Raw genomic sequence first — 26,971 nt, 5'->3', positions numbered from 1 at the left:
CTTATCACATGTGACCAAATACCAAGTCTCTCTCAGGAAGCCCCACTGTTCCATACACTACAAAGGCTGGATGGACATCAAGCTGCTGTTTAATTTTTATTCTTATTTAAGATGTCCTCCCATACCCAACACACTGCACTTCACCCACATCCATCAGTTAAATACGTTATCAGTCACATCTGGAGAGTGACACGGTTCCTCTATCATTATCCACAGCCTGTGGCCAGATTCATAAACTATGCTTCACAGAAGCATAGACTGTTTTCCCTCACTTAAGATCACCAATGTGAACCATTCATAACATTGTTCACAAGAAGTGCATGCACTCCTTCCATTTGGACACTGCCATTAAGAGTCAGTAGTAGTGTTGTTAAGTAGTGTTTAATTCATCAATGGTGTAGTTGACATTTTTTGACTACAAGATTAATGGATAAGAGTTAGCACAGTTATCACTCAGTCCCAGCTCAAGCTGGGTCCTGGCAACTACCCCCACTGCAGCACTGCATTAATACTATTATTGCAGAGCAGCAGTAGGGATAGTTGCCAGGACCGACCCAGGCTGTCAGCCAGCCTGCTAGAAAACATACTTGCAGAGCTGCGCAGGGGGAGTTGATAGTGTGTGTAGCCAACAGCATTAACCGATAACCAGATTCTTATTGGTTAATCATTTAATCAACTATACTATTAAATCACTAGTCAGTAGCACTGCCGCCGCCCCCGCAATGTTTTTCCATAGTTTTCCAAAAGTTCAGGTCTTTTACCTGCTTTGTGCAACTTCACTACACTCACTGTTCGAAGAAATTCTAAATGCAGCTTTCAGATGCACTAATTCAAGCCTTTTTACTTTTGACCAAAGCCCTTCAATTCTTCATTCTCAACTGACAGAAGAGTGAACTGCAGTAACCATGGCAATTGAGAAAGTTCATTAGACTTTTGCAAGTATGTAGCCTTTGTTTCCTCCCAGGTCTCTGTACATTTCACTTCCTCCCAGGTCTCTGTACATTTCACTGATCTTGAAAACAGTACCAGGAAGGCATTACTAGCAACAGGATGGCGGTGTAAGAAAACAGATACTAAATGCAACATTTTCAAGAAATTAAAGATACAGTTCTTCTCATCGCCTCCAATTATGTAGTCTTCAACTTGCAAAAGGCCAGACAAGTGTCTTGGAAAGTTTATATTAATGTTTTCTAAAAGAAAATCCAGGTAAGAATTAAGCCTCCAACGTCAGATTTACATTTTGTAATAAAATTGAAGACTGATGAGACTATTATTGCTCCAGTCCCTCTGTCTGTACCATGAATGTAGAATATTATGAAGCACAGCAAAAATCTGAAGAGACCCTTTTCATCAGCAACTCATTATGTAGCCAACACTGATTTCCCCACTTCTCTTTTCTCTGCCTCTTAGATGTTTGCAGCTGCAGTGCTCTTCCTCTTCCTGAGGATGCACTTCAGGGTGCTGATGCCAATTCTAATGTAAAAGACTAGAATGAAGTCCCTCTAACAAATTTTTCCACACAACCCTCCTATGTACTCGTCATTTCAGAATTTCCAGTGTTATAGCAAAAATCTAAAGATCACTCATGCACCTCAGACTCTCGTTCTGACTCCCGTTTTATTTAACAAATGGTCCAATGCTTAATACACAGGACTAGAACTCAAGGGAATTTAGTTCTTATTTAGTATCACAGAAGAAGTCTATGGAAGGTTATCTGCAGTCACTCAACTTCTGCACCTCAGATTCAGAAAAACAGGTAATAAAGACCTATTTTAGATGGATGACTTAGACAAGTCACCTTTTTGTTTCAGGCCAATTCCACAAGCCAAATACACAGAGAAGAATGAACAACTTCATTTACACGTTCAATTCTTATGCAAATACTATGAACGAGGATATTGGCTCGCACATTATCTTCCACATCCTAGGACTTTAGCACCTCCGTTGTTTGGTTGGTAGGTTATTGTTCTTATCAGCCTGTTATAACTATTTGAACCATCTACTCCAGTGGTCTCCAACCTTTTTACACCCAAGATCACTTTTAAAATGACAGAACAAGCCAAGATCTACCACCCCACCCCTTCCTTGAAGCCCTGCCATCTCTATTCTCCTCCTCTCCATCACTTGCTATCCCCAACCCTTATACTGCTGCTTCTCTCCCCCCCCCCCCCCCATTATTCCGTAGGAAGAGGTTTTTCCAACATTTGGCCTGTCTAGACTGGACCAAATGTCAGAAAAACCCCTTCTTTTGGAAGCCCCTTTGTTCCTCATGGAAAGAGGAACTAAAAAAAAAAAAGCAGAAGAACAAATGCATCCCTGGATGCACAAAAGTTTTTCTGGGATATCTCCAGAATCCTGAAAAACTCCTGCTGTCTAGCCGTACCCCCCACTGGGTTGAGACAGGATGTGTAGGCTCTGGGATGGGAATGAGGGATTTAGGTGTGGAAAGGGGTGAGTGGTGCAAGCTCTGGGAGGAATCTGGATGCAGGAGGAGGTGGAGAAGGGGACGCTGTCTCGGGGAGGGGGCTCCAGGCCGGGCAGTGTTGGGGTCAGATGTAGGGTTGGGGTACTAAGCAAGCCACAGGCTTGGGGATGTGAGGGTTCAAGAATTTGGGTTGGGGTATGTGAGGGGCTCAGGGCAGGGGGGTTCCAGTGTGGCAGGGTGCCAGTGGGGGTAGAGTCTCCCCTGCACCAGCCTCCTCCCAGGATTCCCCCCTCCCTCCAAGAGAAGGGAAGCCCTGTTGCACACCTCCTCTGGGCCCAAGACTCCCCACTCGTGAGGAGGAGGGAAGCCTGTGCACATGCCCCCTCGGGGCCGACCCCCCCACCACGGAGAAAGGAAGTCCCATCACGTGCTTCCCCCTGGGACTCGTGCTGACCCCACCCCCCACCCCCAGAGAAAGGAAGCCCCAGCGCACGACTCTGACCTCCTCCCCCCGCGCAGCAAGTCCCCGGTGTGCCACAGACCTGGAGATGGGGAACAGGCAACACACTTCCGGAAACCCCAGAAGTGGCACGCAGCTGCCAGATTTCCATCCACCCCGTGGGAAGCCGGCACTACCTCCATTGTCACTGGAGGTAGGTAGTAGGGCTTCTTGGGGGTGGGGAGAAATTGGGGGGGGCCCTTAACGCCTCGCTATCAACTGGTCGAGCCCTCCCGATCCACCAGTCGATTGTGATAGACGGGTTGGTGACCAGGGATCTATTCACTGTCATTATTTGTCTCCTTTCCCTTCTCTCCCCCCCCCCCCCCCCCCTTCCCTTATTTATTCTTGGATCTGGACTTCTTATACTCTGGTCAACTGAAGAAGTGGGTTTTGCCCACGAAAGCTCATACCACCATCTACATCTTTTGTTAGTCTTTAAGGTGCTACTTGTCTATTTGTTTAAGTTTTTCCTGTTACAGACTAACTCGGCTACCCCTCAAACTTTTTTACAGATTTATTAATGTGGATACTATGCAAGTATAAAATATTCAGTTACATTGCTTATTTCAAACAAACATTAAAAAGGTTACTCTTCCAGGACATAATAAAGTGAAAAATGCTTATGCTGAAGTAGTAGTCCCTCCAGACTGACAACTGGATTGTTTGAATTCTATAGACAACATTACAAATCATAGCTAGGGCCAAATGTGAATGTGATATATGGCATGCACGAACAGGTTAAGTTACAAATGTAGTTTGTAACAGCTTCTGAAAAAATTTAGTGTCCTGAAGATTTGCTCAACAGGAATTTCTCACAACACTGAGTGACTATTTTGTAACTTGAGATAATGGGAGGACATTTAGACAAAGGGAAAGTTCTTGAGAACTCCATTAACTCATGCAGTTCAGGTCAACTCCAACTTATTTTTCCTAAACTCCTTCCTGAAGAATTTGGCCTACGGTTCGGGGGAAAATGGAAGAGCCAATAGTCCAAAAAAAAAAGTGAACGTAGAATTACATTTGTGCCATTAGCAAGTCCGAGCATGCAAACACCTTCCTCTGCATTATAAGTGGAGGCACTTTTGCTTCAAATAATAAATAATTTTAATGGGATAGAGATTAAGGCAGGCACATTTTTCTTGCAGACCAAACAATTTAAATCTCTGGCAACCTGAAGGAACACTACCATGAACATGTTTCCAATGCACCTAAAAACATCTAATTCAATCCTTGATCTTTCAGCCTAAACTTGAAAAGTTGCATAAAACTATTTGCCAGGAAATGGTAATTAATGGTAAATATTACCACTTCTGAACCAAACTGAAATTTTAATTAGATATTTAAAAAGTGGTTTTCATATTTGAGGTAGAGTAGCAGTCAGAAGTTCTAATATTGGGACCAAACCACACAAGGTGCTTTGTAAACCTGAACTGAGATACTTAGACAATGGTATGGTATGGTAGTTACGCGACCCCCGAGCATCATCTAATAAACCATCTTGTTAGTCTTTAAAGTGCTACATTGTCCTGCATTTTGCTTCAGCTACCCCAGACTAACACGGCTACATTTCTATCACTATGGTATCTGAGTACCTCAGTTTAATGTATTTAACCATCCTCAACAGCCTAAGAGATATGAATATATTATCCCCATTTTACAGATGGGGAATGGAGGAACAGAAAGAGGAATTGACTTTCCCAAGCTCACACAGGAAGGCTGAAGCAAGGCACAGAACTGAACTCACATCTCCTGCATCACAAGCTAGCATCCAACAATAGAGCCAGTCTTTCTTTCTTCTATACGTAGATGCAATCCCTATTATGAAACTTTATTATCTATATTAACTATGAAAGAAACAATCCTGGAAGTCAGGGTTCGTCAGCCATCATGCACTATTTTCAAAAGTGATGTATACATTATCGTGTATGCAATCTTAAATTTAGATCAGCACAAAGATTTCTTCCATTGTCCAAACAATTGCCAAATCTTGATTCCAACTAAGCCAATGTCTGCTAATGGTCCCAAATTCGGCCCTTTAGTTTATAAGTAAATACAAAGACTACTTTGTATATATATTTAGTGCAAATGTATTTTGTGTAACTACAAAGTCCTGACAAATGCCTACCAAAACAAGAACTAGCATGAGCTTGCGAGTCTTCCCCAATTCTCTTTGGGGTAAGGGGAGGGCCTGGACCATAAGTCCATGTATTACTGTGAACCTAAGACGCAATGTGCAAAGAATTGTGGAAGCAGCAAATGTGAACCTGAAGTGGTGAAGGAGTCCATAGTTGGGGGTCCACTATCACAATCAACCTTTTACTGGAAAAGGAACTCAACACAAGCACTGGACATTTGTGTAGCACCTTTTCTAGCTTGAAGGAGATATGGCAAAACAAACCGACAGAACATATGAAAGATCTGTATGTATCATGCATGTGTTAGCACACATGTGGAAACCAAACTTGGACCCTATATACGCATCAGGAAGAGAGGCTCAACAGCCTTCATATGCATTTCCTCTGGAATCTCCTGGAAGTATGCAGTCCCCACTGTGAGGTGCTCAAATGGGACAGCATACTCAACATGTAAACGCTCCTCACAGACACCCACCACTGATGTGGGTATGTGCTCTCAATAAGTGATGAGTGCATCCCAAAGGGAATGCTCTACAGCAGGGATGGGCAATAGTCTTTGACCAGAGGCCACACCAGAAATTTTTTAAGGGGTGGGCCTCAGGCAGAAGGGGTGGGACCAGGATACTTATGTGCTTCCCTGCTCACAGACCCTGATTGGTCTGGGGGTGGAAGAGCATGTGAAGTCTTTGCCCCTGCTCCCACCTCTCCTCCAGAGAGAACCACCAGCTGCTCTGAACTGGTGGCAGTTCCCTTGAGGTGCCTGTGCCCCGGCCACGGGGTAGACTTTGCATGCTCCCTCCACCCCCAGGCCAATCAGGGCTTAGGGAGAAGCAGCAGGGCTTCCACAAGCTGGATCCACCTGCTTAGTGGGCCAGATTTGGCCCACTGAGGCCCTTTTGTCCACCCCTGCTCTACAGCCAATTGGTATCCAGAAAAGTACTCACAGAGGGTATGTCTACACAACAGGAGATGGACCTTTGGTGAAGGCATGGCTGGGGGAGGCAAGCCCCCAGCCCCACCTCTAGCTCTGCCTCTTCTAAGGCCTGCACCTTCCCCATCCTCACAGGGAGGTGGGGCAGTGTGTCATACTTGCACTCCTCCCAACTACAGGCATAGGGTAGCCAGGTGTCCAGTATTCATCCGGACAGTCCGGTATTTTCACCTCCTGTCTGGTGACAATTCATTCAGAGAATACCGGACACCTAAAATGTCCAGTATTTTCTGATTTTTTTCCCCAGCAACATACCTGGTAACCCTACAAACACTCAGCGCCCGGCCTCCTCCTCCCCCCCCCCCCCCCCGACCCTGGTTACGCAAGGCTGCCCGCACAAAATGGCTGCTGACCAAGGGGAAGGGGTCTTCTTGGTCTCTTCCCCCCTCTTCCCCCCCGTGTTTTTTTTTGGTGGGGGTGGGTTGGTATTTGTTTCAACCATCTGGCAACCCTATACAGGGAGAGGAGGAATGCAGGCAGGCATGTGTTCGCCTCAGCCTCCCCAGTCCCGGGGAGGGCAGAGGGCATGCAGCGTGGCCTGAGCCTCGGACGACATGAGACATGGCCCCAGCCTCCCTAAACCTGGAGGAGGACATTCTGTGTGGCCTGGTCCAGCCCTTCCTCTCCAGACCCAAAGCACTGGGGCAGCAACACTCTGCCTACAGTAAGAGTTCTGGGGCATTCTGGGGGTGGAGTGCAGACAGGGTTATGCCTGGTGGTCCCCCTCCTTACGTACCAGATAGACATGACAGCAGAGTTAAAGCTGAAATAAGTTACCCAACTTGAGCTACATCAATTACATAGCTTAAGTCAAAATAGCACCAAAAGGCAAAATAAGCTGTCTGCACAGCAGGAAGTCCAAGAAAGAGCACTCTTCTGCTGACTTGACTTACTGCTCATAAAATGAGGGTTACAGGAGCTGGAGTATGTAGTTCTCCAGCTTGATATTATGTTTAAATAACTGCTGGTAGTATAGACGCAGACTATGTTATTTTGGATGTTATTCCAAAATAACACTGTGTGTAGATGTACCCAGAATGCCCAAAGCTGTATTTCAAGGATGCGTGCAAGTGTAACCCACAATGTAACTAAGTGTGTGGGTTACACAAGTGGGACCTCAAAGAGGTGGACATGGATATGAACAAGTGGGAAGATCATACTCAAGTCCACAGCCTTTGAAGACAAGAGCTTAACAAAGGTCTCCAGAGTTCCAACAGAAAACTATCCTGGCTTAGCAGGAGACAAGAGCTCACAGAAGGTGAAGCCCAAAGAGTCAAAACATCACCTTTAAATGGGACAGATGTGGCAGAGAGTCTTTCAAGAGGGTCATCTCAGTTACAATTGCAGCTGCCATAAAAGCAAGTAAATTCTTTACTTCTCAGGGATATAATACATACCCATGGCCTCTTGAAACTGAAGGATGCCTAGTACCGCATAGGGGATAATTATGGGTCAATACATAACCACAGCAGCCAAAGTTTTCAGCAAAGGAACTTAACTTTAAGTTCCTAAGTCTACTTTTAGGTGTCTGAGTAGCATTTTCAAAACCACACAAGTAATCAAGCAGCACAAGTCCCATTGATCAGCTCTGACACAGAGCGATGCAACACTTTGTATTAAAAAAAAAAATCAGAGTCATAACCCCCCAAGTCATAACGTTAACACACACACACCCACACCCACCCTGACTTTGGTACTTTGCATTTGCTTACTAAATTAAACCTTAAAGGTTCAGGTTTAATTTTTACACTCCATGATCATGAAGCACTCCACTACAGACTAAGCATGATAAAGACTAAAATATTACTCTAAAAATCTAAAAGTTCTAACCTTTGTCAAATGGAAATGAGTTTCTCCACCACCTCCCAAAGGGAAATTCTGTTTCTAGTCTGCACGTATTAGTCAGAACAACAAGCAGAGACTACTTGTTTACAATAATCCCTTCATGCAGTCTTCAAAACTTCTTCCTCACAATAAAATAAAATCTTCAAAGTTCATGCTATGCCTCATCAGAAAGAGTGAATATGGATTACCATTTGCTATAGTCTCCCCTGAGGAAAGCTGGTCATTCCTTACTAGTGTTAAGTTACTAAATCTATTTAACACCTGTTGCAATATACATCGTTTACACTTATTTCCTGGCCTTTGCTCACTGTACATAATTTTTCCCTAGTTGAGAGCGGCTGCTTTCTTATGAGGATACTTTCCAGTCTTGTGATTAACTCCTGACCTTATCCAGTTAAGACTAGCACTTTTCACTGTAGCAGAAGACAGGGGTGTTTTGAGCTGGGGCAGGGAGAAAGCAGGTCCCATTTCTTCTGTCTCATTTCCACCTGCTGGAAAATTCTCCTGCCACCACCTCATGACAACATGTTGAAGATAAGCTTAATGGCTTCACCTCGCTTCCAGACCAACAAGCCTCCATGGCTCTATTCTTTTCTTCTATTAGACAGGTATTTTCCCCACAACAGGATACCAATTTTTAGAGTTTTACTGCTTTCCCTCCCAATAATCATAGGAGCAATGTGATTCAGTGTTTAAATGAGCATCTGATCTATCCCTAGTTCCAACATGCACTCTGTATTAACTCAAGGATGCCTTCTAATCTTTCCCACATGCTTCCATTTACTCATTTTTAAAAGAGATAATTATATCTGCCTGCCCATCTACCTCAGAAATAATTGGGAAGGTTAATGTATGTTCATAACGAGGGATGTAAAATCCCATTTAACAGGTTAAGCATAATGTTTAACCAATAAAAGGGGAACAGGCAGGAGTGTCCATCCTCCTCTTCTTCCAGACAAGCTGCTCTAGTCCCCACCCGTTAACCAGAACCAGTAAGCATCACTCATGATGCCTACCTGTTAATCTTTCACATCCCTATTCACATCAAAATCTTCAAAATAGGCTGTATGACTTGTGTTAGTTATAACATTTTAAAATACTCATCCGTAATCAACCCTGAATGTCATGATAGCCAGTTTCACAATTCACCACTCCCAGTGTAACAAGTGGTTCCATAGCTCTAATCAGTGTTACAATCCATTGTTTTTTCTGGCTATTGGCAAGAGTCAGTTTTGTGCCTTCGGGCAAAATTCATGTCTTAGAAGAGAGTTCGCTTTTTGACATTTTAGCGACGCTTCTCAAGCCTGCATCTCTCACATGCAGCTGGACGCTACACCCCACGGCTGCCTCTCACCTACCCCCGGACCAAATTGTAAATAGTGAGAACCAAATCCTACTCCTGTGTGCAGAAGTTACTCTCGGCGCTGGGGCGCTGTGCCTGGGACTACTCCCGGCAAAGAGACGAGCAGAAGGCGAGTTCTCAGGCGGGGTGCGCATAAGATCCCTGCACGTCTCCCCCACCACAGCCCGTGGGAGCCCTGCAGCGACTCTCCAAAAAGGCCCGTCGCGGGCCTGGGGGGAGGGGAGTCCGAGGAGTTTCTCCAGCCCTCAGCCCAGGCGCCGCCGCCTCCCTGCCCCCGGGGCACGGCCCGTCACTCCCCGCCCCGGCCCCGCATTTCACTCGCTAAGGGGCCCTCCCGGCTACAGCCCCGCGGGGCCCTGGCTGGGGGCGGCAGGCGCAGGCTCCGACCCGGAACCGCGCGCAGGGCCGCGCCCCCGGGCTCCCCCCGCGGGGCGGGGCCGACAGGGGGGGCAGCCTGAGGGGAAGGGGCCGGCGGCCCCGGGAGACGCTGGCGCGCGCAGGGCCCCCCCGGCGCCCACCTGTCGTCGCTGGCCGTGATGAGCCCGTCCTCCTTGGGGATGAGCAGCGCGGCGCTCACCGCGTCCTGGTGCCCCTCCACCTTGCTGAGCAGCACGGGCCGGCTGCTCTGCGGCCTGGCGTGGATCTCGGCCGCCATGTCGGTGCGGAGCCTCCGCCGGGGGCGGCCCATGCGCTGAGTGACGGCCAGAGGTGAAGGCTCCGCTCGGCCGGGAGGGGGATAAGAACGCCACGGGCTCCCGTAATTCCAGCTGTAGCGGCGCCACGAGAAGCGAGGAGGGTCCCGTAATTCCACGAGTAGTGACGCCGCAGGAAAGCGTGGAGCGCCCTTCGTATCAGATTAGCGGCGCAGACCGGAAGGCCCCAGTACCAGGCAGAGGCTCCCGTATGCTCTGAAGTAGAAGAGCCTGTAAAAGGTCCTGATTCCGGGCTGCGTATTCTTCAGAGCAGTAGAGCCTTAAGACCGAGGGCAGCACACAGTGAGATGGAGCTTTTCCTACCAATAGCGCTGCCCTTTTGCGGGACAGAATTGTTTCTGGTCGTATTTTATAGAAAAGCGGGGCATTTGTTTTTGCAACAGGTTTGGTGTGGTGTCCTCTGGGGTGATCCAGGATAGACTAAGATGTCAATGGTGCTGGCACAGACACAGCACAGAGCCCCGAGCACCACCCTCCCACAGGCCTCCAATGGCAACAGTGAGGAGGGATCATGAGAAGCCAGCCCAGCCCAACTTTGTGCTTTCCCCATAGGGCTGGGACTGGGGGCTCTCCACAGCAGGTCTCCCAGGGAGCAGTGTTCCCTGTAAGCCTGTATGGCTGCTCAGGGCAGATTCTAATGCTACTCAGATGATTAGCAGAGCGCCTATAGTGAGGTTTTTTTAATGCCTACTAGTTGTGCATATTTGCACATGCTTTAGTGCACATACAAATGTATTCCAAAACAAAAAACGGGACTATGTAGCACTTTAAAGGCTAACAAGATGGTTTATTAGGTGATGAGCTTTCATGGGCCAGACCCACTTCCTCAGACCAAATAGTGGAAGAAAATTGGCACAACCATATATACCAAAGGATACAATCAAAAAAATGAATACACATGAAAAGGACAAATCAAATTTCAGCACAGAAAGGGGATGGGGGAAGGTAAATGTCTGTGAACTAATGATATTAGAGGTGATAATTGGGGAAGCTATCTTTGTAATGGGTAAGTTAATTAATATCTTTGTTTAGACCGAGATGTAAAGTGTCGAATTTAAGCATGAATGACAGTTCAGAGGATTCTCTTTCAAGTCTGGTGTGAAAAGGTCTTTGAAGCAGGATGCAAGTAATCAAGTCATTGAGACAATGCCCTTTCTGGTTGAAATGGCAAGAAACTGTTTTGTCTTTGTGATCCTGTCTAATATCTGTTTTGTGGGCATTGATTCTTTGGCGAAGTGTCTGAGATGTTTGTCCAATGTACATAGCAGATGGACACTTTCGGCACATGATAGCATAAATTATATTTCTGGATGGGCAGGAATATGTGTTCTTGATCTTATAACTCGATTGGTTAGGTCCAATAATGGTATCAGCAGAGTGAATGTGTGGACAAAGCTGGCAACGGGGTTTGTTGCAAGGGAAGGTTCCAGGGTTGGTATTAGTGTGGTATGTCCTGTGGTTGTTGGTAAGAATCATAGACTCATAGACTTTAAGGTCGGAAGAGACCATTATGATCATCTAGTCTGACCCCCTGCACAGTGCAGGCCACAGAATCTCACCCACCCCCTCCTAGAATAATCCTCTCACCTATATCTCAGATATTGAAGCCTTCAAATCATCTTGAGGTTAGGTCTATAAGAGACTATGGGTCTGTCTCCCAGAGCCTCTCGGAGTTTAGTATCCTGTTCCAGTATAGGTTGTAGTTTATTGATAATGTGTTGGGGGCTGTACGGGTGTGTCTAAACTACATGGTTCCGTCGATGGAGCCATATAGATTAGGCTGATCGGCAGAGGGAAATGAAGCCGCTGTCGACAAGGAAGCCTTTGTCAACCGGTGCAGGTCTGCCTTGTGAATCGAGGTTTACCTGCGCCCGTCAACAAAGGCTTCCTTGTCGACAGCTGCGCGTCCAGGCTGCCCCGATCTGCCGACAAACAGCTGATCATCAGCTGGTCGGCAGAGCGCGGCAGCCATTTAAATTTAAAGGAAGCCGCAATTATTTAAATCGCGGCTTCATTTCCCAATGCGAATCAGCCTAATCTACATGGCTCCATCGACGGAGCCATGTAGTTTAGACATACCCAAGGTGATGACAAGTGGTGTTCTATTGTTGGTTTTCTTGGGTCTGTAGATGGTTTCTAGGTTTTTGTCTGGATCTTTCAATTTGTTTTTTTATTTCTCCGGGTGGGTAGTTGAGGTTTATAAATGCTTGGTAGAGATCCTGAAGTTTCTGGTCTCTGTCAGTGGGATTAGAGCAGATGGGGTTGTATCGAAGGGCTTGGCTATAGGCGATGGATCGTATGGTGAGTTCTGGATGTGAGCTGGAGGCATGTAGGTAACTGTATGAGTCGGTGGGTTTTCTGTAGAGAGTGGTGTCTAATTTTCCATTGGTGATTTGTACTGTGGTGTCCAGGAAATGGATCTCTCGTGTAGAATGGTTCAGGCTGAGATTGATGGTGGGGTGTAGGTTGTTAAAATCTCTGTGGAATGTCTCCAGTGTTTCTTGGCCATGTGTCCAGATCATAAAGATGTCATCGATGTAGCGTAAGTAGAGAAGGGATAAAAGGGGACGGGAGCTGAGGAAACGTTGTTCTAAGTCAGCCATAAAGATGTTAGCGTACTGTGGGGCTATGCATGTACCCATGGCTGTCCCACTAATCTGAAGGTATAAATTGTTCTCAAACTGGAAATAATTGTGGGTGAGAACAAAGTTACATAGGTCTGCTGTCAGATTGGCAGTGGTGTCCTCTGGGATAGTGTTTCTAATTGCTTGTAATCCATCTTCATGTGGGATGTTGGTGTATAGAGCTTCTCCATCCATGGTGGCAAGGATGGTGTGATGGGGGAGGTTATCGATGTTTTGTAGTTTCCTTAGGAAGTCAGTAGTATCTCGGAGATAGTGGGGGGCCGAAAGTGTCCGTCTGCTATGTACATTGGACAAACGTCTCAGACACTTTGCCAAAGAATCAATGCCCACTTGTGTGTGACCCCTGACTAATTTTTCTGTGGGTAAGTGGCCCCGACCCAAAAAAGGTTCCTCATCCCTGCTCTATAGACACAGGTCTCTATTTCCTAAGATAAAGGAGAGCTCCCTTTACTGACAGCAGTAGCAGATCCTTTATCCTTCCTTGTGCAAGCCTGACATCACTCACACATGTGATCTGAGACAGACAAAAAGCCAATCCCCCTCAGCGTACCCATTCCATATTGTCTCATTCAATAGCATGTCAGCCATTTTCACCTCCATTAGACATTTGTGTTTTGCATTATTAATGCTTCACCATCATGCAGATTTTGCCTGGAGTTTTGAGGCCTTTCCATGCTTCCTCTCCACCTCTGAGCCCCAGTCCTCTTTAGGATTTTCCTAAATAACTCCTGGTACTTGTCAGTTGTCCTACATCCAGTACCCACTTCTGAAAGTCTCACAGTGGTAGTGTAGGCAATTTATGTCACTAAGGGTATGTCTACACTACCCTCCTAGTTCGAACTAGGAGGGTAATGTAGGCATACCGCACTTGCAAATGAAGCCCGGGATTTGAATTTCCCGAGCTTCATTTGCATAAGCGGGGAACCGCCATTTTTAAAACCCCGCTGGTTCGAACCCCGTGCAGTGCGGCTACACGGGGCTCGAACTAGGTAGTTCGAACTAGGATTCCTCGTTCCACGAGGTGTACCGGTAGTTCAGAATAGGAATCCTAGTTCAAACTACCTAGTTCGAGCTCCGTGTAGCCGCGCTGCACGGGGTTCGAACCAGCGGGGTTTTAAAAATGGCGGCTCCCCGCTTATGCAAATGAAGCCCGGGAAATTCAAATCCTGGGCTTCATTTGCAAGTGCGGTATGCCTACATTACCCCGCTAGTTCGAACTAGCGGGGTAGTGTAGACATACCCTCTATGAATGCCAGGAGGATAGTTTATGCTACCGTAATTTATCCTGTGATATTTAAAGCTTTCATGTGTTATTCATTTGCTCACATCATTTTGAATCATTGTTCTATGTTGTTTCCATCATATTTCCATCCTGATAGGTTGATACAGGCCCAGAGTTTGGGACTTGTAGAACCCACAGTGATGGGATTCCTCTATGTCTGTGGGGCTGTTGCTGTCTAAAACCAAGTCTACACTTAAAAGTATTGCCAAGATAGCTATATCATCTAGACCAACAGAACCCTCCTAGTATACACACAGCCTACATCAGTGAATTAGTGAGCCTCCTGTGACCATATGTGATTTAAGCAGATCTGTTGTATCAGTTCCATGTTCTTTTGCACTTCATGGGTGTCGCCATACTTTGCACCATGGTTATTTGGAACACCACAGTGACAGTGGGAATAGAATTCAGTGTGATGGTTCCCCTCCATGGTCTATGAAAATTGGCTTATGACTATAAATATGCATAACTGAAAGATGTTTTAGACAAAATACCTCATGTAACCTATCAATTTAAATGTTACAATCTGCTGATTTCGTATATCCTATTTTGATGCATGTATCATTCTCGTATGTAAAGTTAGAAATATGAAGTATGAGATTGTTTATAGAAGCCAGTTCAGTCTAAATAATTAAATATTAATTTTTAAAGGTCTACATTAAAAACGTATTAAGGCTGCAAAGTTAGGGAAAGCCAGAATTAATGCCAGAACTTCAATTCTGCCCTAAAGAGCATGTATAGTACAATACAGTCTTTAATTACATACTATTCCCTGCCCCCTCCCACCACAGCCTCATTCAGAGCACTGGATGGATGAGCAGCTAGTCAGTATTTCTTCCATGTGTTTCATTCACTGTGTACTTTCCTGAGGCTGTATCTGGATTGGTGAAAAGGCGGCATATTCTAGTGGTCCTGAGTGCTATGCTGGTGGGAGCCCCAGCTCCTAGTAGGACTACCCAAACTAAGCCAGCCACCAGAAAGGACAAGGACCAGATGAAAGACACTGTACTGAGATCTCTAGTGATAGGCCAACAACTTGTTGTAAAAACATTGAGTTATAGAACATAGCAAGGTTCATTCCCTTAGCAATGCCTGATAGCAGGGAAGGATTAAAATGCCCTGCACTGAATGATTATTCATTTCCCCAGGGGTTTTCTATGGTGTTGTCATCACAGTACTCAAGTGCTTTACAAACACTGATGACATTATCTCCAGGGATGTGAGGTGAGCTATTCTAGAATCTTAATTTACAGTCATAAAGGGCCCTGCGTACACCTGAAGTTTGCAGAGCCCTTTCTTTGCTGCACTTTGCAGAAATTGTTTTCAGTACTTAAGCAACTAAATGTCTGTTTTGAAAGGTGATTTATTAACCAAATAGCAGCAACAATAGCTTGAAGCGATGTCAGCACATAAATGCGCTTGTAAAACAACAGCCATAGCCCATTTGTGACATGGTTCTGAGCTTCCTCAGGAGCTTCTAGAAAAGTCATAATAGTTTTTTGGGGAAAAATGTTGGCCTTTAATCCCAGCAGAGCAGGGACTGAAGCCACTGTGTGCTTCAGACTGAACAGATTTCTGGGAGAAAGCAAAACATGTGCATTGGCACTGTGGGCAGTCTGCCTTGCTTTGCATTTTGCAATGTAAGAACTTTATTATGAGAATGGTGACTGCTTTATGGCAATGACTGAATCTTTTATCAGTTACCTCCCTTTGCTCAGGGAATTGTCTCTCTCCTCTTCCCTGGTGACAATCTTTTTTTACTTCTACACCAATATGATTCTTCCCCTATTCCGGCTGCCCGTGTCACCGTTTTGGAAATCTGGAACTTTAACATGCACATTTCCAGCCACTGTGTACTTAATATGAAAGAACAGACAGCACTTGTTCTCCCCCTTTGTTGTAGATAGTTCATTAAAACCATGACACATTCAGTTTATCTTGATATGGAAATTGCACAAAATCCAGAGGGGTAGACTAACCCAGGCTGGCACAGGATGATGTCAAATTAGCTTTCCATTTGGCAGCTTAGGAGACTGTGCCACAGAGAGCCTCATTCCACACGTACTGCCTTCACGCAGCATTTCTGTCTTGGGAAAAGGCTCCCCTCTGACTGAGCCCCTGCCTAATAACTTAAATTGGCCCACAGCCCTCTTGGTACCACTGAGTTCAGCAAGTGACTTTCCTTGCTCTATGCCAACCTAAGAATTTCCTAGGCTGTGCTCCAGCTGACTCTCATGCTCTACAGTTTCAACAATGCTGTTGGAGTGACCCCACAAATGTTTGCATTAATCCCCAAAGTGTGCATATCTCTACCAGGAGTCTCTCTTAGCTGGACTTGCTGAACTCAGTGCGAAACAGGCATGCTAGAGCCCCTGTGGTTCAGTGCAAGGAAACAGTGAGGGTATAACAGCCTACCCTGTGCAGTAAGAGTGAGTCCATGGGGAATCTGGCTCTCTGAGGTAGTTCCTCCTAGAATCTGTTCCCTAAAGCTGTGGCTCCATGACGATAGATAAAGGAACAGCACCTTTAGGGTTGCCAGATGATTTAACCAAAATACCAAACAGTCCCCCTCTCCCCAAAATAAACACTGGGGAAAAATTCTGCTAAGGGGAAAAAGGGGGGGACCAAAGTTGTTGAGAAAAAGGACCCCAAAAGTTAAGCAAAAAAATACATAAATAATATAAAACAGCATGGCCCCTTTAAGTGTGTGCAGAGTCAGAATAAGGATAGAAAGAGGAGAGGTTGAGCACTAAGATCCAGGGAAGGCATTGCTTCCCCTTGCTTAGGTCTTTAGGCTTTTTGCCAGAGGCCATCTTGTTTTTTTGATCGAGCTTCCCTACGGAACCAGGTAAGCAAGGGGTCAGGGACCAGTTGCTGAGTGTGTCATAGGGTTGCCAGGAGTTTGGTATTTTTGCCTCCTGGCAGGGAAAAAAACCCCAGAAAGTACCAGACATTTTAGGTGTCTGGTATTGTCTGATTTTTTTTTTTTTTTTTTTACCGGACAGGATGCGAAAATACCAGACTGTCTGAGTCAATACCGGACACCTGGCAACCCTAATCACCCTTCATGGTAAAAGTCAGCTACTAGCTATTGGGGGTTCAGAGGAAACTTTTCCCGGGGACAGGTTACTCCAGAACTGTCTGCAGCAAAGCTGCTTCCTCTGAGGCTATGTCTACACTTTCCCATATCCCGGAAAAACTCTTGCACATCCAGGGAATGCATCTGCTCTTCCGCTGTTTTTGCAGAAGAACAGATGTGCTCTTTCAGAAGCCCTGTCTTCCTCTTCCACGAGGAAGAAGGGTTCTTCCAAAAAAGAAGGCTTTTCCGAAATTTGGGCCAGTGCAGACAGGCCAAATTTTGGAAAAGCCTCTTCCGAAAAAACAATTGGAAAAAAGTACACAAATTGCAGAGTGCAATTTCCATACCTTTTTCTGATAAAAATCAGCAGTCTAGATGTACCTGAGGGAGCTAGTGCTAACTTCACCTACCCTCAGTCAGAGACAGGGCATTAAACTAACGGCACCACTGGTCTGAGCCATTAGACCAGTTCCAATGCTAAAACAAAAATGGGATTTTGGCAAAAAATAAAAGTAATATTTGGAAAATTGTTTTTGACTTTGTGGTGTCTCATTCCTTAGAGCAGCAGGTTACTAATCTCAAAGATAAATCTAGAGATCGTTGTAGTTGAATTTTTTGGGGAGATCTTTTCCTTTCTGTACTCGGTTAGTACAGAGTTACTTTCATTTGTGATTAGGGCTCAATATGATGCAACCATTTAATTGCAAGTAAAAGCTTTCTTTGCAATAATTAAATACAATTGCAAGTTCATATTTTGGCCACAAGAGGGTGATCTAATCATGCTTGTTTATTAGTACAGTAGTACCAAATTGTATAATGGATATGTCTCACTACTTTACAGATGACAAACTGTATTCTTTCCTTGAATAAGTGTCAGTAAAATAATGAGGTTTTATTAAAACATCCATAGGAGTGGATGTTTAAATACTACCCTTGTCATATGACAAAGCCATCAAAAGTCAGGATATTCACCACAATATTATTGGCTCTTTTAACCTGGTTTTGTGGGACAATTTAAAAATAAGTTTCCTTTTAAAAAGAGAAAAAAATGAAATGTCACTGAAAACACACAGCAAATTTTTCAACTTCCCTTATCCTAATCATCAGTAGATTCTTTGCTATGAAAAATGCTGTTCACATAAAGGATTAATCCTATAAGGAACTAAGCCTGGGCTGGACAAAATATGATCTGTGGGCCAGATCCGGCCCACCAAGCTGCCAGATCCGGCCCATGAGAGCCTCAGCCGGCTTCCTGCATGCCCCACCCCCGCTTGACTCAGTACAGCCGGCTGCAGGGCCATGCATGTGTTTCTGAATGCTGAGAGCCTGGAGGGAAGCGAAGAGAGATTTTCTGGCCAATAGCAGCTGCCTGTTTGCAAGACAGGCAGCATGTGAAGTGCCCCTCATCCCCCAGGCTTGCAGCATTCAGTTCAGAGCTGTAAACATGACCCCTTGCAGCTGCCCTGAGCAGTATGGGGCCTGAAGGCAAGAACCCTGGCTAAGGAACCTGATGGGCTGCTGGCTGGGAGCCAGGTAAGGTCTCCCAGCCAAAGTCTGTCTCTGGCACCCCAGCCTCTCCCTCCCCCAACCATCTGCCCCCTTGCCCCATGCAACCCAAACCTTCTGCACTCTTACTCCAGCTCCCATGCACCTTCCCAGACTCTGCATCCCCTCCTACACCCTCCTCAAGTCACAACCCGCTCCCAGGCCCTGCACTTCCTCTTCCTACACCCCTCTCCCCAGTCAGAATCCTCTCCTGCACCCATACTGCTTCCACACCCTGCACCCTAATCCCCCATCCCAGTCACAACCCAAACCCCTTACTAAGATCACAGTCCCCTCCCAGGCCCTGCACCCCCTCCTCACCCCATCTGTTGCCCCAGGTCACAACCTCCTCCTTCACCCAAACTGCCTTTCCAGATCCCTCACCCCAATCCCTTACTCCAAGCTCCCTTCTGCACCCAACCTCCATCCCAGATCTTTGCACTTTCTTCATTAATATAATGGAAGAGTTCAGCCCTTGACCATTTACCAAATTCTTAGAGCGTCCCTCCCACCCCATCAAAAATTATTGTCCACCCCTGAATCCACTGAATCACAATCCAGCAGAGCCTTTAAGTGCATGCTTAAAGTTAAAGCAGATCATTAGATTCTTTGTTTTAACAGAGTTCAGTCAGTCCCTAGGAGGATGATTCCATTCTATGGTGATGGGGACCAATGATGACAAAACATGTAGACTACTAGTTGTCAATAACTAACAAAAAGGCTCAAACTGGACAAGTGAAAGAGCAACAGTACTTCAGATGTATGGGCAGTGTGGAAATCTGGGTCTGGAAGCAGTTCTGCTACTGTGAACCCCTCTACAAGTGGTGGTCTGACAGGAACTGGGGAGTGATTGACAGTTACAACCAGGTAGGGTTGGAATAGGGATGTCATAGCTGAAACTTGGTCTGTTATGGAGGACGGCCTCATTTTTTGGAAGATAGGATTAGGAAAGGACATAAATTATTTGGTTGAAAACAGAAGGTTTATATTAAATAAGATAGGTAAATAGGTCAGTAGGCCAGGGCGACAAAGTCTGAGCCATGTAAGATAAAAGGGAGAAGCAGCAGGGAACTATTTACAATTAACTAGATAAGAAGATTGTAGAGGAGTGTAGAGGTGAGGTAAAGAGCAAGATGAACCATGATCAGAGCCTGGACAATGGGTGCTGCACAGGGATTGGTTCCTGCAAAGAAAAGAATCCAATCAAAAAATGGCAGCTGTAGTAAGTGCATGAGATGTGTAGTCTACATAAAGGGAGACATTTATATGCAACTTTGGAACCTGAGGACATGTTTAGGGGACATGTCAGGCACAGAGTGGAGTTTGAGTCTGATGGCCCCAGCATAGCATTGCTGTATACCAAATAAAGATACCTAAGGGTGTATCTACACAGCACAGTTATTTCAAAATAACTGACATTATTTTGAAATTTTGGAAAATCACCCTCTTTCGAAAGATCCCTTCTTCCTCATTGAACGAGGAATACAGGGCTTCCGAAAGAGCACATTTGCTCTTCCCGGGGGGGGGGGGGGGGGAGCAGAAAAGCAAATGCCTTCCCTGGACACGGCAGAGTTTTTCCAGGATACCTCGGGATACTGTGGGGTTTTTCCAGTATCCCGGAAACGCCCCCACAGTCTAGACGTACCCGGACAGTGGTGGCCAACCTGCAGTTCCACCTGCATCCCATACTCCCTCTGTCTGTCCCCTTCCTCCACACACCTCTCACGGATTGGGGCTTCACACATACCCATTCGTAGGTGCACATCTGCACATGCTTCAGTACACAAAATTAATTTCACACATTGATGGAAAAGTTAGAGCATAGGTAGTGGGAGGAAAAGATTAATTAGGGCCCAGCCACATCAACAGTATTCCTTTATGTGACTAAGATGGAAGTAGAGAAATAATAAAGATGGCAGAAAAATATCCACTTTCCAGAAGGTCTTGGATAGATATTCAAAAATCCATAAAAAACCAACCCGGCAGCACCCCAGCTGCTCTGCCCCAGGCGTCCCCAATTCAGCTGCTGCTGAAACTGACCAGCGCTGACTACAGGAAGCCCGAGGCAGAGTTGCTCTGTCCTGGGCTTCCTGGAATCAGCCGCTGATCGGTTTCAGCAGCAGCTGACTTGGGGACGCCTGGGGTTCTTAAGTTGAATCTGTATGTAAGTCGGAACTGGCGTCCAGATTCAGCCTGTTGAAACTGATCAGCGGCTGATTCCACGAAGCCCGGGGCAGAGCAATTCTGCCTCGGGCTTCCTGTAGTCAGCCGCTGGTCAGTTTCAGCAGCGGCTGAATCTGGACGCCAGTTCCGACTTACATACAGATTCAACTTAAGAACAAACCTACAGTCCCTATCTTGTACGTAACCCAGGGACTGCCTGTAGGAGAACACTTAAAAAAAAAGCCATCCTTTATTATGCAAAATTTTACACAAAATTAGATCAGTTGCCTTAAGTGTAGGTCAAATATTTTCAATTGCAAACTATCCAATTTTTTCAATAAAGTGTAAAGTTTGATTTTTAAAAAGTTACCAGAGAGCGTTGCAGTTTTCTGTTACATTGATTTACTTTTTAAATAGCAAAAATGAAGTCTGTTAAGAAAGTGTCAGTTCTGTTGTCAAATTCCAGTCCTTAGTGATTTCAGCACCAATGATTTCACTAGGTAATATGGTACCTCACCACCATCGCCTCCTTTGCACTGCCTGCATGTTGAGTCCAAGGTCTGTCTACACAAGATTTTATCAATGATTTTTGCTCAAACCATCACTGAGACAAGACAAGGACTCTCAATTGATTCTAGTCAGCTCTGCCTTTAAACACTGGGGCTACGTCTACACTGGCACCCTTTTCCGGAAATGCTTAAAACGGAACAGTTTTCTGGTATAAGTATTTCTGGAAAAAGCACGTCTACATTGGCAGGATGCTTTTCCGGAAAAGCACTTTTTCCGGAAAAGCGTCCGTGCCCATGTAGACGCGCTTTTCCGCAAAAAAGCCCCGATCGTCATTTTCGCGATCGGGGCTTTTTTGCGGAAAAGAAATCTGTGCTGTCTACACTGGCCCTTTTCCGGAACAGTTTTCTGGAAAAGGACTTTTGCCCGAACGGGAGCAGCATAGTTTTTCCGGAAAAGCACTGATGATTTTACAGTAGATTATCAGTGCTTTTCCGGAAATTCAAGGGGCCAGTGTAGACAGCTGACAAGTTATTCCAGAAAAGCGGCTGATTTTCCGGAATAAGTGGCCAGTATAGACACATCCTGGTTGTAAAGTGTCAGATATATTTGAGGACTCGCAAATAGACTCTACACCACCAGAAATAAAACCGGTTTCCATCTTCTGTGACTTTCAGTTAGATGTGACTCAGTATCCTCTGCTTAGCGTTCAAGTTATGGTAGACCCGGTCATATTAAGTTCAGGTCTTTAACTTTTTAATCATACAATATGGATAACAACATTTCATTCTCCCAGCTCCAAGTCAACCAAAAAGAGCCAAAATTGATAACCTTGACACAGCAAGTGTGTCTACTGATCTGTGGCAAAGTAGGTTCTCTATATAAATAAGGTCTGCTCATGAAGCCTTTTCCTACAGTTGATTAACAGATGGCCGTAGATAGCTCATTCAGACCACTGGCTGATAATAGTTAGTCACCCTGACCAGTCATTAACCATAGTCATGGACTTACCCTACTCTCCATTGTCTCTACGATTCTCTGATGACCTGTGACAAAAAAGGAAGGTGGAAAGGGGAACTGAAGGGAGTGACCTCTCTAAATTCACCAAAGAGCAGTATTGCCAACCCAAAAATCACAAGGAACGCCTACACAAAGCTATGAGAATGATCTACAAATCATAAGATTTTTTAAAAATAAAACATGTTGGATTTTTATTGGCCTTTTGTTTCTTGAGTATTTAGGGTTCATGTTTTAAAGCTTTCCTCCTTAGCTGTAAGGCCCAGAAGTATAAAGAACTTTTTTAAAATGAAAGCTGAGATTCCTACATAATCAATTGACTCAAGGCCTTTAGAAAAACACCAAGACTGTCTCTAGACTTTTGCGGAAAAACTTGCCAGCTGTCTACACTGGCCGCTTGAATTTCCGCAAGAACATGGACGATTTCATGTAAGAAATCAGTGCTTCTTGCGGAAATACTATGCTGCTACCGTTGGGGCAAAAGTCCTTTTGCACAAAAGCTTTTGCGCAAAAGGGCCAGTGTAGACAGCTTAGATTTGTTTTGCGCAAAAAAGCCCCGATCGCGAAAATGGCGACCGGGGCTTTTTTGCGCAAAAGCGCATCTAGATTGGCACAGACGCTTTTCCGCAAAAAGTACTTATGCGGAAAAGCGTCTGTGCCAGTCTAGATGCTCTTTTCCGCAAATGCTTTTAACGGAAAACTTTTCCGTTAAAAGCATTTGCGGAAAATCATGCCAGTCTAGACGTAGTCCAAATGTTTTGAGACTCATGGTAAAACAATGGAGGAATTCTTGTGAGCCCATGCTTTGCCCACAGTATAAATTAAAAAAAAAAAAAAAACTATATCTTCTCCACTAAACATCCTAATGCGATACTGCAAATGGTGAACTGAATTCAACAGCTCCTGATATGAACAGGTATCAACCTAGTTTTTCATATTTGAGATGGGTTACTAGGAATCATACATGACAATATGAAATCTTTCCACTCTCAAGTCAACATATTCACAAAGCACCTATAATTTTGATCCATGCACTTATTGGATAGTGAAAGAGAAAGGAGGGGAATTAGTGTAGATAAATGTTCAAATTAAAAAACAAGAGTCTGAAGGAATTAGGACTGGGCTCCTACATCTCACGTTCAGAACTGACTAAGACACTTATGACTAGATTTTCAAAGGTGTGTAAAGATCAGATAGATATCTTTGAAGATCAGAGTTGGCAACTGTCTCTTTAGGAGCTTAATTACCTTTGGAAATCTGAGCTTAGATTTCCAAGTCGAATTTTCAAAAATGACTTTAGTCACTCAAGTGCTTTTGAAAATTTTAACTGGGGGCCTAAAGAGACAAAAATAGACAAAAGGCAGGAGATATGGTATTCCTTTAAAAAATGTGTGACATCTATTTTTAACTCAATTTTATATTATTTTTCACCCAGGGGCAACTGACCCCTCCGACCCCCTCACTATGCCACTGCCCCCCCCCCCCGTAGATCTATCCTCTTATGCATGTGCAAGATCTGTGAGAGCCGTCCCATGAATCTGCAGTTAGTGCCTGTGGCGCCTGCTTCTGGGTGGTGTCTCAATGCTGCCACATTCACCTCCAAAGAGGGGACTTTGCAAAGCAGGCCTTTGCTGCTGACCCCCAAGGCATCCACAGGTCCAGTCTCCTTTCAATGGGCCCGCTTCCCAGGGCTCATTGATCTTGGATCTGGCTTCCATCCCCTCTCCAACCCCCATCAGAACTACTGTGCCCTCCTGGCTTAGGAAAAGAATAAACAGGAGGATTGGAAATTAACCCGCCCAGTCTCCCATCCCCTAGGCAAGGAATGAGCCATCTACATTAGGCCCCAGCTGGAGTATCATGTCCAGTTCTGGGTGCCACATTTCAGGAAATGTGGAGAAACTGGAGAAAGTCCAGAGAAGATCAACACAAATGATGAAAGGGCTAGAGAACATGAGATATGGGGCAAGACTGAAGAAATTGGCCTTGTTTACCTTGGAAAAGATAAGACCAAAAAGGGATGAGAGCAGCTTTCAAGTATCTAAAAGGGTATCATAAGGAGGAGGAAGAAAAATTGTTCTGCTTGGCCTCTGAGGTTAAGATGAGAAGCAATGGGCTTAAATTGCAGATATGTAAGACCAGGTTAGAGACACACCTGTCAGGGATGAGCTATAGCGACTCAACTTTGGAAGCCCCAGGGGCCACACTGATACTTACAGAACATGCTGAGGGCCTCAACTTAAGTGTGGTTGCATATGCAAGCAAATATATACAAATAGCTTCTCTCACACTGACAGGCATTAATACAAAGATTAAGACAAGACTACACAACACATAGGCCCCATTTAAGTCAGTTCTGCTGATATTAATAAAATGCAATATTTACCCGATTTCTACCCATGTGACAGCATTTTTCATGAGCAATGACTACTAAAACATATCAACAGATCATTACACTGACTACTTTTTTGTTTTGGCTCCCACTCACCGGCCATGAGTTGATCCCCACAAACCCAAACTGCACCGCGAGGCACAAACTGGCCATGGCAGCATACCAAGTTATTTTATAAACCTTTCCCTTTTCTCTCTGCTGCCATGTCTCCTCTCCTTACTCCATCATCTCCCCTGGTGCCTGCTGCCCTCAAACTCCTCACCCTCCTCTGCTGTCCTGACTCCTGCCCTTCTCACTGCCCTCAGCTCTCCTGCGACCTGTCCCTCTCCACCAGCCCTTCTCTCCCGTGTCCACTCCTCTAGTAGCCCCACTCTGATCATGTGAGCTACTCCTCTTCTAACACCTCCCTCTACACACCTGCCCTGCCTCTCTCCTCTGGTGCTGGTCCCTCCCCTGCAGGTGTCTGCCCTTCTGCTTCACCCCCAGAATCTCCTGGCACCTGCACCTTCCCTTAACACTGCATCCTCTTCATACCTCCCCCTTCCCCCTCTGCCCCTGCCTCCTTTTTCCCTGATGCCCATCCCCTCACCACTTTCTGCCTCCATTCTCCTCATGCCCCCATGCTCTCACACATGCCTTGCTCCATTTCCACCTTTCACATGCCCACCCCTTCTTTCAAGCCTTCTCCCAGTACCTTCCCCTCCCCCCTCCAGCTCCCAATGCCCTCCCCTCTCCCAGTACCTCCCCTCTCCTCTCCCAGCATCACTCTGTGCTCCCTCTCACTGACACCTACCCTTTCCCTCATTGTCTGCACTTGACTCCCTGGCATTTGTCTCTCCTCCAGCCTGTCTCTTGGTACCTTCCCCTTTCTTCCCCCCCCTCTCCCACACCTCCTCCTAGTTTTCCCCCTCCCCTACCTTCTGCAGGGCCGGACTCCAAACCGCGTGTGCCACCGCCACCTTTTCAGTTTCAAAACCCCAGGCGTGACGTGATGTCATGCCCGGGCGTCTCCCCGCTCACCTGCATGGCAGCAACACCAGCTGGCAGTGTGCGCAGGTAAGTGTGGGAAGCCCAACTGGCTGAGCCGAGGGAGCTGACTTCCGGGTGCAGAGTGCGGGGCCCCCTTAAGCACGAGGCCCGATTCGGCTGAATCACCTTAAGGCCAGCCCTGACACTGCCCAGGGCTTGGCTTCTTGAAGCACTTGGGTGTAAACAGGTAAAGTTTTCTATACAAAAGGTTCTGATGACATTACGTATCACTGTGGGCAGTGCATGACGAACTCCCAGATTAAAAATACTTCACACTAAAAATATACTGAACATAACTGAATCTTCCTTTGAGGATTCAGAAAGCACTCCAGAATCTTGCAGTGCTTCAGGGTCATCGTTATCAGCACCAATTACGATTGTAGATGAAGGTGGTGTAGGAGATAGGGTCACTACAGATTCAGCCCAAAGTTTGGAAGATTTGTTTTGACTAACCCTTGATTTCAAATTACTTATATTCTGCATAAAAGTCAAGTGCAGAATATGCAATTGCATAATGTGAGACTATTTGAATGTCTGAACCCCCACTATGGCCAAAGGTCCATCTAGCCCAGGATCCTGTCTTCCTAAGTGGCCAATGCCAGATGCTACAGCGGGAGTGAACAGAACAGGTCATCAAGTGATCCCTCTCTTGTCATCCGTTTCCAGCCTCTGACAAACAGACTAGGGACACCATTCCTACCCATCCTGGCTAATAGCCATTGATGGACCTAACCTCCAGGAATTTATCTAGTTTTTGAACCTGTTAAAATCCTGGTCTTCACAACAGCCTCTGGCCAGGAGTTCCATAGGTTTACTGATCTGTGTGTGTGTGGTTTTTTTTGTTTTGTTTTTTTGTTTTTTTTAAGAGAACTATCCTCAGTGACTCCAAGATTGCTCAAGTGGTTATAGCTAAATTGCTCCTCATACTGCTGGTTACTAGATTGATGATTTGGTTTGGGAGAAAGCAGAAATGCTGGTTAATTTAGCTTTCTGATTAACTGACTACTCAATACCAGAGCTTTTATGTAATTAGCAGAGTCTTTGCTTAGCTCAGGACTGCAGCTTTTACTTGGAAAATTGTTTATGATTCCTGGTCAGTTCAATAAGTGACATGCCACTAAATTATGAACAAAGGGGTCACAAACTCTATAACTAATGATGAAACTATTTCTGTTGAAAATCCAGTTTTGACCCACCTTCTGATTTTCAAAGGAAGCTTTCCAGTGTGCCTGATGAGTCAAATGCTTCATCTCCTCCCAAGAGAAGAAGGGTTTTTTTGGTGGGTTGGTTGCTTTTTGAAGTGATGGAAGGGAAGAATAAAGTAGCTGTTTAAGTAGA

General features: G+C 45.5%; 1 protein-coding gene and 1 long non-coding RNA gene across 3 annotated transcripts in view; one reads left to right on the top strand and one right to left on the bottom strand.

The window, feature by feature from the left end:
• WDFY1 (WD repeat and FYVE domain containing 1) overlaps positions 1 to 10,149 on the bottom strand; it is a 34,659-nt gene extending 24,510 nt beyond the window's left edge. The window contains exon 1 of one of the 2 annotated variants that reach the window (XM_075937562.2): positions 9,780 to 10,149. In XM_075937562.2, coding sequence (XP_075793677.1) covers positions 9,780 to 9,949 — 170 coding nt within the window. In that variant the 5' untranslated portion in view covers positions 9,950 to 10,149. Of the gene's footprint in view, positions 1 to 9,295; positions 9,582 to 9,779 lie in introns of those variants that run through there. The other variant, XM_075937563.2, reaches the window with a different exon arrangement.
• Positions 9,830 to 26,462, top strand: LOC142830755 (uncharacterized). Its single transcript, XR_012906212.2, has 2 exons — positions 9,830 to 9,969; positions 24,910 to 26,462. It is a non-coding gene; the product is annotated as an uncharacterized LOC142830755 (long non-coding RNA).
• The last annotated feature ends 509 nt before the right edge of the window (positions 26,463 to 26,971 follow it).

The sequence above is a fragment of the Pelodiscus sinensis genome, chromosome 10 (assembly GCF_052426305.1).
Source record: "Pelodiscus sinensis isolate ZL-2025 chromosome 10, ASM5242630v1, whole genome shotgun sequence".
In the NCBI taxonomy this organism is placed as follows: domain Eukaryota; kingdom Metazoa; phylum Chordata; order Testudines; family Trionychidae; genus Pelodiscus; species Pelodiscus sinensis.
The sequence above is the reverse complement of the archived record's forward strand: the minus strand, read 5'-3'. Positions and strand labels throughout refer to the sequence as shown.